At 40.2% G+C, this 12,131-nt stretch overlaps 1 protein-coding gene across 3 annotated transcripts; it reads right to left on the minus strand.

Annotated features, from left to right (window-relative positions):
- Positions 1-6,802: 6,802 nt before the first annotated feature.
- LOC124177704 lies at positions 6,803-12,070 on the minus strand. Of its 3 annotated transcripts, none has more exons than XM_046560373.1 (13): positions 11,933-12,070; positions 11,640-11,774; positions 11,474-11,566; positions 11,233-11,397; positions 11,040-11,174; positions 10,714-10,949; positions 10,515-10,655; positions 10,323-10,414; positions 9,999-10,230; positions 9,690-9,911; positions 9,304-9,525; positions 7,354-9,084; positions 6,803-7,275 (listed from the first exon to the last, which is right to left on the minus strand). In XM_046560373.1, exons 1-13 carry the CDS (start codon positions 12,027-12,029, stop codon positions 7,030-7,032), a joined length of 3,747 nt encoding a protein of 1,248 aa, XP_046416329.1. In that variant the 5' UTR covers positions 12,030-12,070; the 3' UTR covers positions 6,803-7,029. The 3 variants fall into 3 exon arrangements, with proteins under 3 accessions (XP_046416329.1, XP_046416328.1, XP_046416330.1); XM_046560372.1 differs by having other exon boundaries at positions 9,241-9,525; XM_046560374.1 differs by lacking the exons at positions 11,474-11,566; positions 11,640-11,774 and having other exon boundaries at positions 9,241-9,525; positions 11,933-12,069.
- Between the last annotated feature and the right edge of the window lie 61 nt (positions 12,071-12,131).

Genomic DNA, 12,131 nt, shown 5'->3' on the forward strand with positions numbered 1-12,131 from the left:
ATTTAACGAGACTGACCTTAGTAATTTCTTTCGTTTTTTCTCTATGTTTTTTTTTTTTTTTTTTTTTTTTCTTATAAAAATTATAGTTTTTTGCTTTGTCGCATAATTATCCTGCACGAATAATTACTACTTAGATTATCCACATTTCTTTGTTCATTTAAATGTAAGACTAAGAAGCGAGCATTCTTTTTCTTTTACAGAAAGGAAATCTTTATGAAAGATTATTCCAACACCAGCTGCCGCGACTACCAGTACTAGGTTTGATAATCAAAGGATAAGATTGAATACGCGTGTAATTATACTCGGCCATAGACGGACGGTTCTATGTAAGCTTTTCGCCTAATTGCTGAAAGTACCGTTCGGGAATCACTACACATTGCATAGCTTCGTAATTACCCGCCATATTCAACCTAATAGTTTACTTTCTTTTAAAAAGAACCGTGCGGTAATCTACCTGACGTTATGTGCAGGCAAGTCGTTTCAGAGATTACTTGCGCTATTCTTGTATCTTATTCCGGAGAGTTCTTTTTTAAATTTTTACGAGCCTTTACAGACAATTTCCATTCACGTATAGTTCACATTACGGTGGATAAATGTTCGCGCTACGCTTTCGCATGATTTTTTTTTATCCATTCACGCTTTAAATGGTATAGAATGCGGCATGAATCTTTGGGATATGCGCATTCTGGATTACGAGATGCAAGCTGGCCCGATAGTCGATGGTAAAGTGTTTACTCTTCGCATAATTAAAGTCAAAAGTCAGACCGACATAAATTTCAAGTGAGCACGAACACCGGGATTCCCAATATACCCCAACATTCGTATCCCAACATAAGCATAAGCATTTGTTCGCGTGACGAAATCACCTAAGTCAAATTACCGACAGTTGAAAACACACAAAGACCATAAATACGAAAAGTTGTTTTGTAGAAAAATAAACATTGTAAACGCAAAATTGTATAAATAAATTAACACCGATATTTTTCGTTGAGAATGGGCAAAATTGCGAAGGGCAAAATATTGAATTGCAAAAATACCGAGGATTCAAAAAGTCGACTTTTTGAATGTCAGATTTGTGCCTTTGTCGAAAATTTACTAATCCGAATTTATCAATAACAACTGACTAAGGACTCGAACGGTTGCAAAACGTCGGAAACAAATTTATTATTTCCTACGTCACCAGTTGCAGTTAATAGTTGGCGTTACGCTTGTGAAGTAACGGAAGGCCGCCTACGTGAATGTCGAACACGATTTAATAATGTCCTGAATAATTTGAACGTACGAGGAAAAAGATGTACCGTTTAAATGTTATTAAAAATATGGTGGCTATTCCTATCCGTTCTTTTTTTCTTTGATGACACAGACGATTGTCGAATACAATGAGATAATCTTGATAAAACCAGCATACGGTTGAAAAAATTCATGGATTCCGAATTCACAGGAGATTCGGTATTTCGGCCTTTCGGGATTCTGGTCCTTCTGCATTTTACGGATTGAAATTTTGCGCTTTCTGAACTTTGATTTTTGACAGTGAAAATTTTTTGTTTTTTTTTTTTTGGTACACTGATCATTCGTAATTTGAAAATTCGTACCTAAAAAATTTCGGGCTTTCAACCAGTCGACTTTCTAGTTTCCTGGAATTTTGACCTCCACCCGATTTTATCCGGGTACTTTCAAAAGACACGCCGATCAAGTTAGCTGATTTACGAAGAAATCGATGAACACATAGATTCGGGTATTTCACCTGATCACGTTACGTATCCTGAATTTCAAGTTTGCGTCGCCACGAATTCACGGGGCTGCAGGACGCGTTTCGAATACTAGTTATTGTTCCAGCTGGGCCGAAAACAAGTCGAACCCGGGGACGGATCAATCCCTCACTATTTCGTCATTCTGTGGATCGCTTTGTGATCATTATTTGCTTTCTTATAACACACGATTGTCCGTTTCATTGTTACGTCTTATGCTTGGTATTCAGACTGTTTGCGGATGCGGGATTTCTGATGACTTGAACGACAGAAGCACATTGGAGAAATCATTCCGCTAATCCGAAGATTTTTCATCAGTACCAGCTAATGGCTGTGACCTTTTAACCATGTAGATAATTCTTCTGAGTATTAATCGATTGCATTGACTTAGTAAGACCATACCCATTAACATCCACTCAAAGTATTATAAATAAAAAGATTATTTACTCGCCTCTTATACTCACCGTCAAATCCATATTGAGCTTTTGGCGAACGGGCTTTTCTTCTTTTTAACCATCTTCGTCGTTACTCACAGTGGAGATAAGATTTAGGATTTATCAGGGTTACCCAGAATTCTCAAGAGTTCTTTCTGCGCTTGTACGATTCACATTGGTAATCATTCCAAGAGTGGGAATCTCGGGAGAGACATCTGTACATCTATATCCATGCCTTGGGGATTGCAGAGGATACGTGGTAGTCTGGCAATCCATACCCCCTAATATCAGGGGTGGAAATTCTCAAGGGAACTGGATCACAAAGAAATGTAGTGGGGTCATGACCTCAGAACTCTGTGGAAAATATAATCGGCCCGTATCGTCTATCTTTTTGCAGGCTGACAGTAATCGATGCTGGAGTTGGTGCGCTTTGAGAAATTCAAATGGTGCGAACAGGAGTTGGATTTTCCAATTTTCAGAATCCAACGTCTGATGCCGTTCCAATCTGCCGGAGATCTTGTGGAAGTGTCGAGTATTTCCAGTCGTGTAACGCCTCTTCCTCTTCAACGTTTTTGCAATCTTAAATGGCAGGATATTTCTATTATAATGGTAGGCTACGTTCTATTATACCTACATACTACCTGGCGTTATATCCACAGGATTTTTTCAATTACAGTGTTAGTTGGGACTATAATGTACCGATGTCAACTGTAAGACTTCAACTCCTGACAGTAAGTTTTATATGACACGATATCCGCATGCTAATTACTAACAGTTCAATTCGAAATCGTAATTATAGCAATGTACACACGGAACGTGCCTTGGCCTCGTTGTCACCAACCGGAGAACCAAGACATGACTATTACGATAACTCTTTCAATTTGCGAAAAGACATGAGCAGCGATGTACTCGTTCTATCCTGCGGAACCAGCTCACAATGAGGAGCATTTAGAGCAAGCACAAGGCTTTTCCACCCGCCAATAAGTTCACCTTGATCCTGAGATTTCAGTGGATCAGTGCTTGCAAATGAAGCTTTGATCGAGCATTTTCTTAATCTCACTTTTCATTTACCAGAGAAGTGGGCACGACTTTAATGCTTCACGTGCCCCTGTCAAGATTTCTGACATGCATGACGTGTGTAGCGGATTTCTACGATCGTATAGATTTGAATCTGGACACAAGCCGCAGTTAGATAGTGGAATAAATTAATTCGAGTTTCCTGTGTCATTCGATTGGATTTTTATTACGTAACGGTCTTTCACAGATACTATAGATACATTTTAAGGATCTTTCAAAATAACGGCTTTCCTGGAATCGAAGAAGATCACCAGATTTCTTCGCAGCTTCTGCAGCGGTACGTGAGAGTCGACGATTATCCATGATCGTCTTTTTCATTTTACTGCATAAATTAAAGCCCGATCAATTAACCAGAGACAAAATGAATAATCGCAATCTGGCAAACTGGTTTTCAAACGGGCTTTTTTTATCGGATATCAGCTATAGCTTTACGTAACTAACTATTCAAGTGCCCGCACGTATTGATAATTTATTTTGTAAACTTGAGCCATGCAACGTAATCGGGAATTTTGCCCGGATTAATAACAAACTGACCTTGAATCACCGAAGTAATAAAAATTGATCTACCTTTCCCATCCCAGACGGCCTTACACAATAAGCCTGCAAAAATGAGTGAAGTTGTTGTCGTCAACTTTTATCATCACCCACATTTTTAGAATGCTTTTAGTACACTTTGCGCGAATATGTTTTGTTGATATAAATTCAATCATAGTATTCAATTATAAAAGCCTGTCAAATTTTACTCGTGAATATAATATTATGGTACTGTTGTACGGACGAATATGATTCGTGTGAGTGCAGTAATAATATTTGATACGAATTTTAACGACAGGTTCTATGACAGTCTACCGCTTGAAACTTTCGAGGGTTACTAACTTCGACTTATGTGTCATGGTCGAAGAATTTATTTTAAACAAACACAGTGTCACAATAAACTTATACCTATGAATTACCGTTTTGATAGTTTTTAAGCATACATCAAACATCGTAATATCGACTGTTTTTCTTCAGCGTGGCATCGTTGAAAAAGTTTTATCTAACATTCGGGATGGATCTTAAAAAAAGGAGAAAAAATGCCGAATATAATAGGATGTAAAGAGAAGTTCGAATCTCTGAATGGGGGATAAAAATGTTATCGGAAACTATAAGCTGCGTGGAATAATAAGCATAAAATTATACGTGGCGTTACAGTAAATAACTAAAAGACGTGTGACTGATTTCCCTGCGACATCGTTCTCCGAAGGACTTTACTTGTCTTTCTATACGTACATAATAGAACCCTTAACTTCTCCTAATCGAAAGAAATCACTGTCCGTTGATCAAAACTGCACGAGTTCAACTTATTATGCACTTATTCTCGTGCGTAGGCTTATCGACCTCAGTGTAAACGAAAGTGATTATTTTGCGATTTTGGGTGGATATGAATTTTTTCTCATACTCCTGCAGTTAGTATGTTGAAAATTTTTACAAGGAACGTGTAACTTTCATAAATTGAATCAAGTAATTCAAGTTTCCTGCCTGGATATTGGACATTGCCACGTTTTTGCAATTCAGAAAAATTTTGTACAGAATTATTGGAAATCGAGAAATGAATAGACAAAGTGTTGGAATACTTTTTTTCATTTACGTTACGATCAACGGAGAACCGAACGTGACAGTGACTAAGGAAACTAGTTATAGACTGCGCACATGACCTTTCGATCCGCGTATTGTACTTGTTATAAACTTTGATGCACCTTTCGTCATTATTGATCGCTTCAACTGAATATTATAAATTATTGTTCGATTAGAGCCCCAAGTCGATGTATGAAACACAGTGTAAGAAAGACGTGCGCAAGCTTTGCTACCGTTAAAGAAACACTTATCATCTTACTTATGTCGAAAGTTAGTATGGCGTGACCGCCGACCACGGGCCACTGATCACACTGTAAGAAAAAGTAAACAGTTTCCTTGGTTAAATTTCGCTTCACTTTTGGCGACGTTAAATGTCTGGTTGACCACTGCCGAATATTGTTCCAGGTTGCTTACCGCTATTCGTCGTGTTTCAGTGTTGCTTAACAGTGCTGAACAAGACGAAGTGCAAATAGATATTTCTATTGAATATAACAATGCAGAAACTTACTTTATTCAATTATTGATTTTCTTCATCGTTGACTGTATACGATTGTGAACATTCGTTAGTCTGATCATATTACGCAATTCGAGTCATAGTTATTTTACGAGTGCCTGGTTATACACGTTGCTGGACAAAATTATCTTTAAGAATCTCTGTGTGAAGACATCCATACTTATCTTCTGCTGCTCCGTGAGGTCCGTTCAACATGATCGATGAATAAGCGGGATTGCCCAGCACTAATCGCTGAATGTACATCCTCAGTTTGCATTATCAACCTTTAAGAATAATATGCGCATTGGACTTTCCTGCTTTGTCGTTTGCATACAATAGAAAGAATTTCGTATTGCTGTGCAAGCGTATTGGCACAGGATGTACAAACCAGTTTGCATACCTATAATACAATTTTCACAAGAATCAAGAAATACAGCGTAAAACTAGCGTCAATAATTAACCGCAGTTGGATGGCTCAATTATATTTTTGTGTAATCGTAAAAACTACCGTTTAGGAATCCGGAATCGCTTCTAAATTGGTCGACAAATATCGCGGATATGCGGTCCGATTTTTATTTTTTCCACAGAAAAGACGAGTGAACCTTTACTGGAAAAATTATTTTGCATACTACGTACGAAGATGCCAGGCAAAATCTCTTTTTCGATCACTCATAACTTCGCTGATGTTTGTTTGATGCAGATATATCTCGAGAACTCTGTATGTATGAATTTCTTCACATTCCTGGCAATAACGGGTGTACCGTGGCCACTTGTTATGCTTCCGTATTTCTTTGACTTGTGCTTCAACACTGTAAGCAGTAAAATTAATATTCATATGGCAGACAGCTGGCTTTCAAATTTCACCGCAATTCGCTCTTCCATTGTTATGTGCAAATTTTGCAGCAGCCATTGAATATCTCCTGGAAAGTAATTGATTGCTACAGACTTGAAGGAACATTTCTTGCAATTATGGTGTACTGTAATAGTTAGTAAAATTCAAGTGACAATAACTGAAATAATTGCGGGATTTTACCTGAAACTCGTAATACGCTGTTTCGCATACTGATTTTTAAGCCGGCCACTCAGGACGAGTAATACGTAAGAAAAGGTAAAACAAGCCGGAGTTTCTACACAAACTTCATCAGTCAATCGACCGTTCTCTCAAGAAGAACGAGACTTCAATCAACGGAAAAATTTTCGTTCTCGCCAGTATTAATCGCCAACTGATCCGTATAAATTTGCTCTGGTTGGGACTTTTGCTCCAACTTTAAGGTTACTTTTTTTTTTGACTAAAATTTACCGCTGCTCAGTGTAAAAACTTGTCAAAGAAACGAACGCTTCAGCCGTGACTCGGCGGTATAGGTACTACGATTACTTTGAATGATCAAACTGTTTTCAAGAAATCAGAACTCATCGTCGATGAATTGTGACGCAAAATACATTAGGAATAAGTTTGTCACGCATATGGTTTATTATAGCTATTTTCCTCGGTTTCATTGCTTCAAAGTCGTTCGTTGCGAACTTTTGTGCATATTTGAAAGAGTTACGTATCGCTACCTCGATCAGATGCACCACCTTTTTCACGACGTATATTTAGCATACATTAGCAATAATATTATTATTGAATTGCATAACAATTTCAAGAGAAACATCGAAAGTGACATCAGTTCTTATGGAACGATTTATCCTCATCGGCAGTTCTGTGTATTATAATTCCCTGTGTGATTTCCCCATCGTAATACTCAGGACCGTAATCCGCTACATTGATTTCTAGCTGCTCGGAGTATCCGTCGTCATATCCTAAGGGTCCGTCGTCATATCCATATTTATCACCATTTTCGTAGTAATACTTCGCGGCATCGTAGTTTGCCGAATTCGGACTGTAAGGATCTCCTGCTGCAAAAGCTTTCTAGAAAAGAGAAACTATAATGAGACTATATGTACATGTTGACCTTTCACATCGATATATCACGAGCCAAACTATTACCTGGTTGGTTTCCAAGGTGGGAGATGGAGTGATTCCTTGCTCTTCGCACTCATACTGATCATACTCAATTTCTGCTACCTCCGAGGGTTTCGGATTGGAGATCGATGGCATTGGGTTGGGAGTTGTCATGGTCCGTGGTCCACTAGTCGGCATATCGACCATGGATTGAGTGGCTTCTACATTGTAAGGCATGCTGGGACCACCACCGTATTCTCCTTCAATATTCTTCACCTTGTTTCGTAGATACTGCGTAGGCTGAACAGTACCTAACCGATGCCATCTTCCAAGATCTTGTACTTGTAGCTCAATGGGTGCATTGAGATGCGGAGAATTTACTAGAGGAATGTGTAGCTCGGTATGTGCATTTTTCTTATGTACCTGTTGGGACGAGACCGGTTGATTTTTCAAATCAATCCGTTCTTCCTGGTTCCCAACCTCCACCTCATCTAAATTTTGTCTTGTAGGTGAACGATGGGGTATATTATGATATTTCAAAACTAGGTTCCAAGGAATTGGAGGCACATCGGGTTCAGAATTTTGCGTGAGGTATATAGGCTGAGGCTGTGAGTTAAGGTTCCCCGCATTGTAGTGAAAAATGTCAGATTGATCGATAGATGAGGTCGTCGACACGATTAGAGGATAGCCGACTATTTGTAGCTGGTCGTTGACTCGTTCCAGCGGAAACCTCATGAGAGCATAGTAAGTTCTTTTTTTAGGGCCGAGGACTTGCACCGCGTCCCACGGCGACGTTATATGGAGTTGATCTGCTACAGGGGCAAACAAGTCGAATGTCTTCGTGAGGTTTTCCTCTTTCGTTTGCACCCCAACGTCCGCTGACGAATTCTGAGAGTACGTGTGGGCTATTGGAACCTTGTGGTCCGACTGATGAACCGTTTTGTAGTCCTGGCGTGGCGCCGGAAATTCCGGTGATTCTGTTTGATTCTCTGGGGGAAAATGTTCGAGTACCATTGCCGTGGAGGGTTCTTGTGCCGTGAAATTTCGTGCGACATTTTTCGCCCCATTACGTGGCGAATCAACATCAAGTTCACTGTGATTGCTGGATTGATTGCTTTTTACGAACGATAGGTTACCAGGTATATTCTCAAAGGGAACAGCATCGTTTATTTTCACACCCGGTGCTTTCGTGTTTTCCCCTGTTTTGATATTGTTGGTGGAATTTTCCAGTAGCACTGATGAGTTCAATCCAGAACCAACCGTCGAATCATTCTCGGCACTGTAAATTTCTTGTATTAACATTTCACCTGGACGGTAATTTTTACTTGGAAGGATCTCGTTACTCTTATTAAGCTGCACAAAATGATTTATCGGATGATCCTCCCTGGGATCTGTCCCGAAGTTCTTGTCTCGTGCTGCAAAGTCAACTGAGTTGTCCTGAGTTGAGTCGTTCTTGATATTCAGCTGCGGTTCTGACAAATCAGTCGAATAACCGGAATCCGATCTATTGTTATCGGTCTTATATGACTGTGGTTGATGACGGTACGTGGAATTGGGTGGCCTGGACTCCGTTAGGGAATCGTTCTTTAACTTTATCGAGTGAATATCTGAATCTGGCCTTAGGTTATAGTAATCCTGATGGTACGCGGTCCAAGGACCTTCTCCGTAATTGATTCTCGGGTGGCCGGTATTTTTTTTCGAGAAATGATTTGGTTTCTGTTGATCCACGGAAAATAGTTGTGGGACATTTGTGCTCACGTTAGGATCGAAGTTATTCTGAAAATTATAGTGCGTTAGTTTCAAAATTCCAGTTGATTCATGCTACGTAATTGAGAGCAGATGTTTTCAACAAATTCGAGTCAGTCTAAAATATCCTTAATATTTATCAACAAGCGTGTGGATTTTTGAGTCAAAGGAATCGATTTCTTCCACCTTAGGACGTGGTTTGGGTATTGGCCTACTCGTTGTCGTTTCTACAACCGTTCTTGGCATTACCAGACTTGTATCGTTGCTCTCAGTTTCAACTTGAGAAATAGATGAATTTCTGGACTGTTTCTTGACTGGAGTTAGCTGATTTTGATCTTGAATTTGCCCAATCTCTTGATCGTCATGAATATTTTGAGTAATTCTAGGTTCAGATTTTTTATCCGCAGGATCATTTCCATTATCTGTATCTTTCGAATGTTGTGAAGTTTGAGTTTTATCGAGAACTGGTACCTGTGATCGACATAAACAAATTCCGAAAAAATACATCACTTCATATAACGCCAGAGTCGATTAATGCACAATGACGTTGTCAAAAAACCAATGTGAAGAAAAAAAAAATCTCTATGACTATTTGCAGGGCTTTCCATAGTTTCGCAAGCTTCCGGTATATTAACCTGTACTTCTTCCGTATTCACTGGAAATTCCACTAAAGGTTTTCGGATAGAGCTATCGTCCTCATTGTAGGGTTTGGTGGATTCAGGAATCACATCGTTTTTTAGGAGCCATTTCTGAAAGGCTGGATTATCGGAGGTTAATTTTCGAACTTCTCTCAACCAGATTTGAAATTTCAATCTTCCCAGACTGTTTTTCACAGATTCCAGCCATTCCTTGAAGTACTGTAATATTGCGTTAAGTATTTCTATGCATAAGTATTGCTGTCGGAGCAGCTTTATGCTGCTTCGAATCTATATCACGGTATTTACCTCATATTTAACGTTTTCCTCAGCATGTTTGGCCCATATTTTGATGGCGTCTAAACCCGTTTTTAAACGGAGATAGTCAAGCCACTCTGTCATTGAAGGAGCGATCGGTTGCTGTGGATGCACGACTTTTTCTACATCAGCATCATTTTTGATCACAGGCGATTTAACGTAGACCGGAACTTGATAAATTGGTCCACTGGGTAGCGAATACGTGTTTTTGCTGCAGTGACACCTAACACGGATGGAAAAACAATAACATTTTCACTGAAATAAACCCTGAATTCAAAGTACCATGATTAGTATCAATAAGCGGACTTATCTTACTTCGTCTGACTCGGAATGGAAGCTAGTCTAGAGTCAACCTTTGACACAGTTGTAGGATAACTGGGAAAAGCTGCAGTCTCCATCGGAGGTACCTTGAAATTCAAATCGCATTTGCAAATAGTGTTCTGGATGAATGTTTTGACTGTGTCTTGATTAAAAACTGAGCATTTTGAAGGTAAAAAAGCCGTTCACCATAGTTGGGTACATAGTCGTGGTTGTTCCGCCGATCTTCTGCCGCGTCATCTGTACTTTTTCGTCTCCATCTTCATCTTGCAGAGTTGTATCCCTCACGATCAACGACAGTCCTTCATCCACAGTTGAACGAGTCGGCGGCTAAAATTTTTAGAATAGATTCACTGCTCTTGTCAAGTTTATCAACCTTGAGGCATACCTCAGGGGTTTTCAACTGCCAGACATTGTTCACAGCAGTAGGTGCTCGAGGAACGAGTCGCGTAGAAGGTGATGATATCGTCTCGGAGGATGCATGTGGTTCCCGACAGACACGGGTTGCTTCGCAGTTTTCGGTACCGTGCTCAAGCTTGCAGGAGTCCTGGACGATAACTGAGCACTCCTGATTTCTGGGGCAAATCCAGCCTCGACAGCCTGGGCTAGATGGGACCTCATTCACTGGCAAGAAAACGTGAAGGGAATAATGTCCACAATTTCATTGAGCGTTAAGTAATTTTCTAGAGATTCAAATTCAAAGTCGAAACTAACCATTTGTACTTGTGCAGTCAGGCGTATGCTTGCAGGGATCAGAGGAGGAGCAGTTGTCCGGTGGTCTTCGCAGGAAGCATTCGTATTCCGAAGGACATCCCAGATTTCTGCATCTAGCATGCCAGGCTTGAACATCTGTCCGTTGAAAATGAATGAAAGACGATTTTTCACGAAGTTGTTACGCACTATGTACCTTTGTTCTTAGCGCAACTTCTGAGCAACCTGCAAGGCGAATGTGGGCACTTGGATTCTCGCAAGATACACCGATGATCGGGTGGGCAATGAAAATCGGCGCAGGAAGTTGGACCGTTGTAATATTCGTGGTCAGAAACGCAGCGTGCTGCTTGCTGTGTACATCCTGTACAGATTCATAATTGGCTTGTATTAATTTAGTTGTGTATTTAATCAGTCCACGACGAGCAGAAAATAATTACTCCGATCCCAATGGCATCGGCGAACTTTGACGAGGCAAATGTAACCCTTGCTGCAGCGAACGGATTCACAAGTAATCGGACCTTTCAGTGATTCTGAAAAGAAGCTCTGAATAACTCTGGTAAACAGTGCATTCTTTCAATTTTTCTTTCTTTCCTCTTAAATTACCTCTCGGCGTTTTAGAACAGTAGTGCATAATGGGACACGGTGGATTTTTGCACCAAAATTTCCGACTCACGCAATTCTCACCCTGGTCGCATCGCACGAACGCACAAGGTTTTGAGAAGTTAGAATTCCCCTCTCCTGTTACAAAAAAATTGCACTTTGTTCGAGTTGTCGTGTGAAAAATTTTGCACTTGGATAAAACAAGCGCCTTTGCAATTTCAATGGATATCGCGATATCGCAAAACCACTGAACGTTCACCGAGGCCAATAACCCAATCAATTTATGACTCTCTTACCTCCCTGGAGTCGATCGTTGTTGGATGATCGAACGATATCGGCGGTAAACGCGAAGAGAAATGTCGAGAGTCCGAGTACGAGGACATCTCGGTACATCGTGAACTCGCGGGGTGAACCGTCAGCTTTCAACTAACGGTTAGAGAGAACACGGGTCTCCGCAGACGTGCGCAGGGTGAAATCAGAGCTGCCACACAGGAA

The sequence above is a fragment of the Neodiprion fabricii genome, chromosome 3 (assembly GCF_021155785.1).
Source record: "Neodiprion fabricii isolate iyNeoFabr1 chromosome 3, iyNeoFabr1.1, whole genome shotgun sequence".
NCBI lineage: Eukaryota > Metazoa > Arthropoda > Insecta > Hymenoptera > Diprionidae > Neodiprion > Neodiprion fabricii.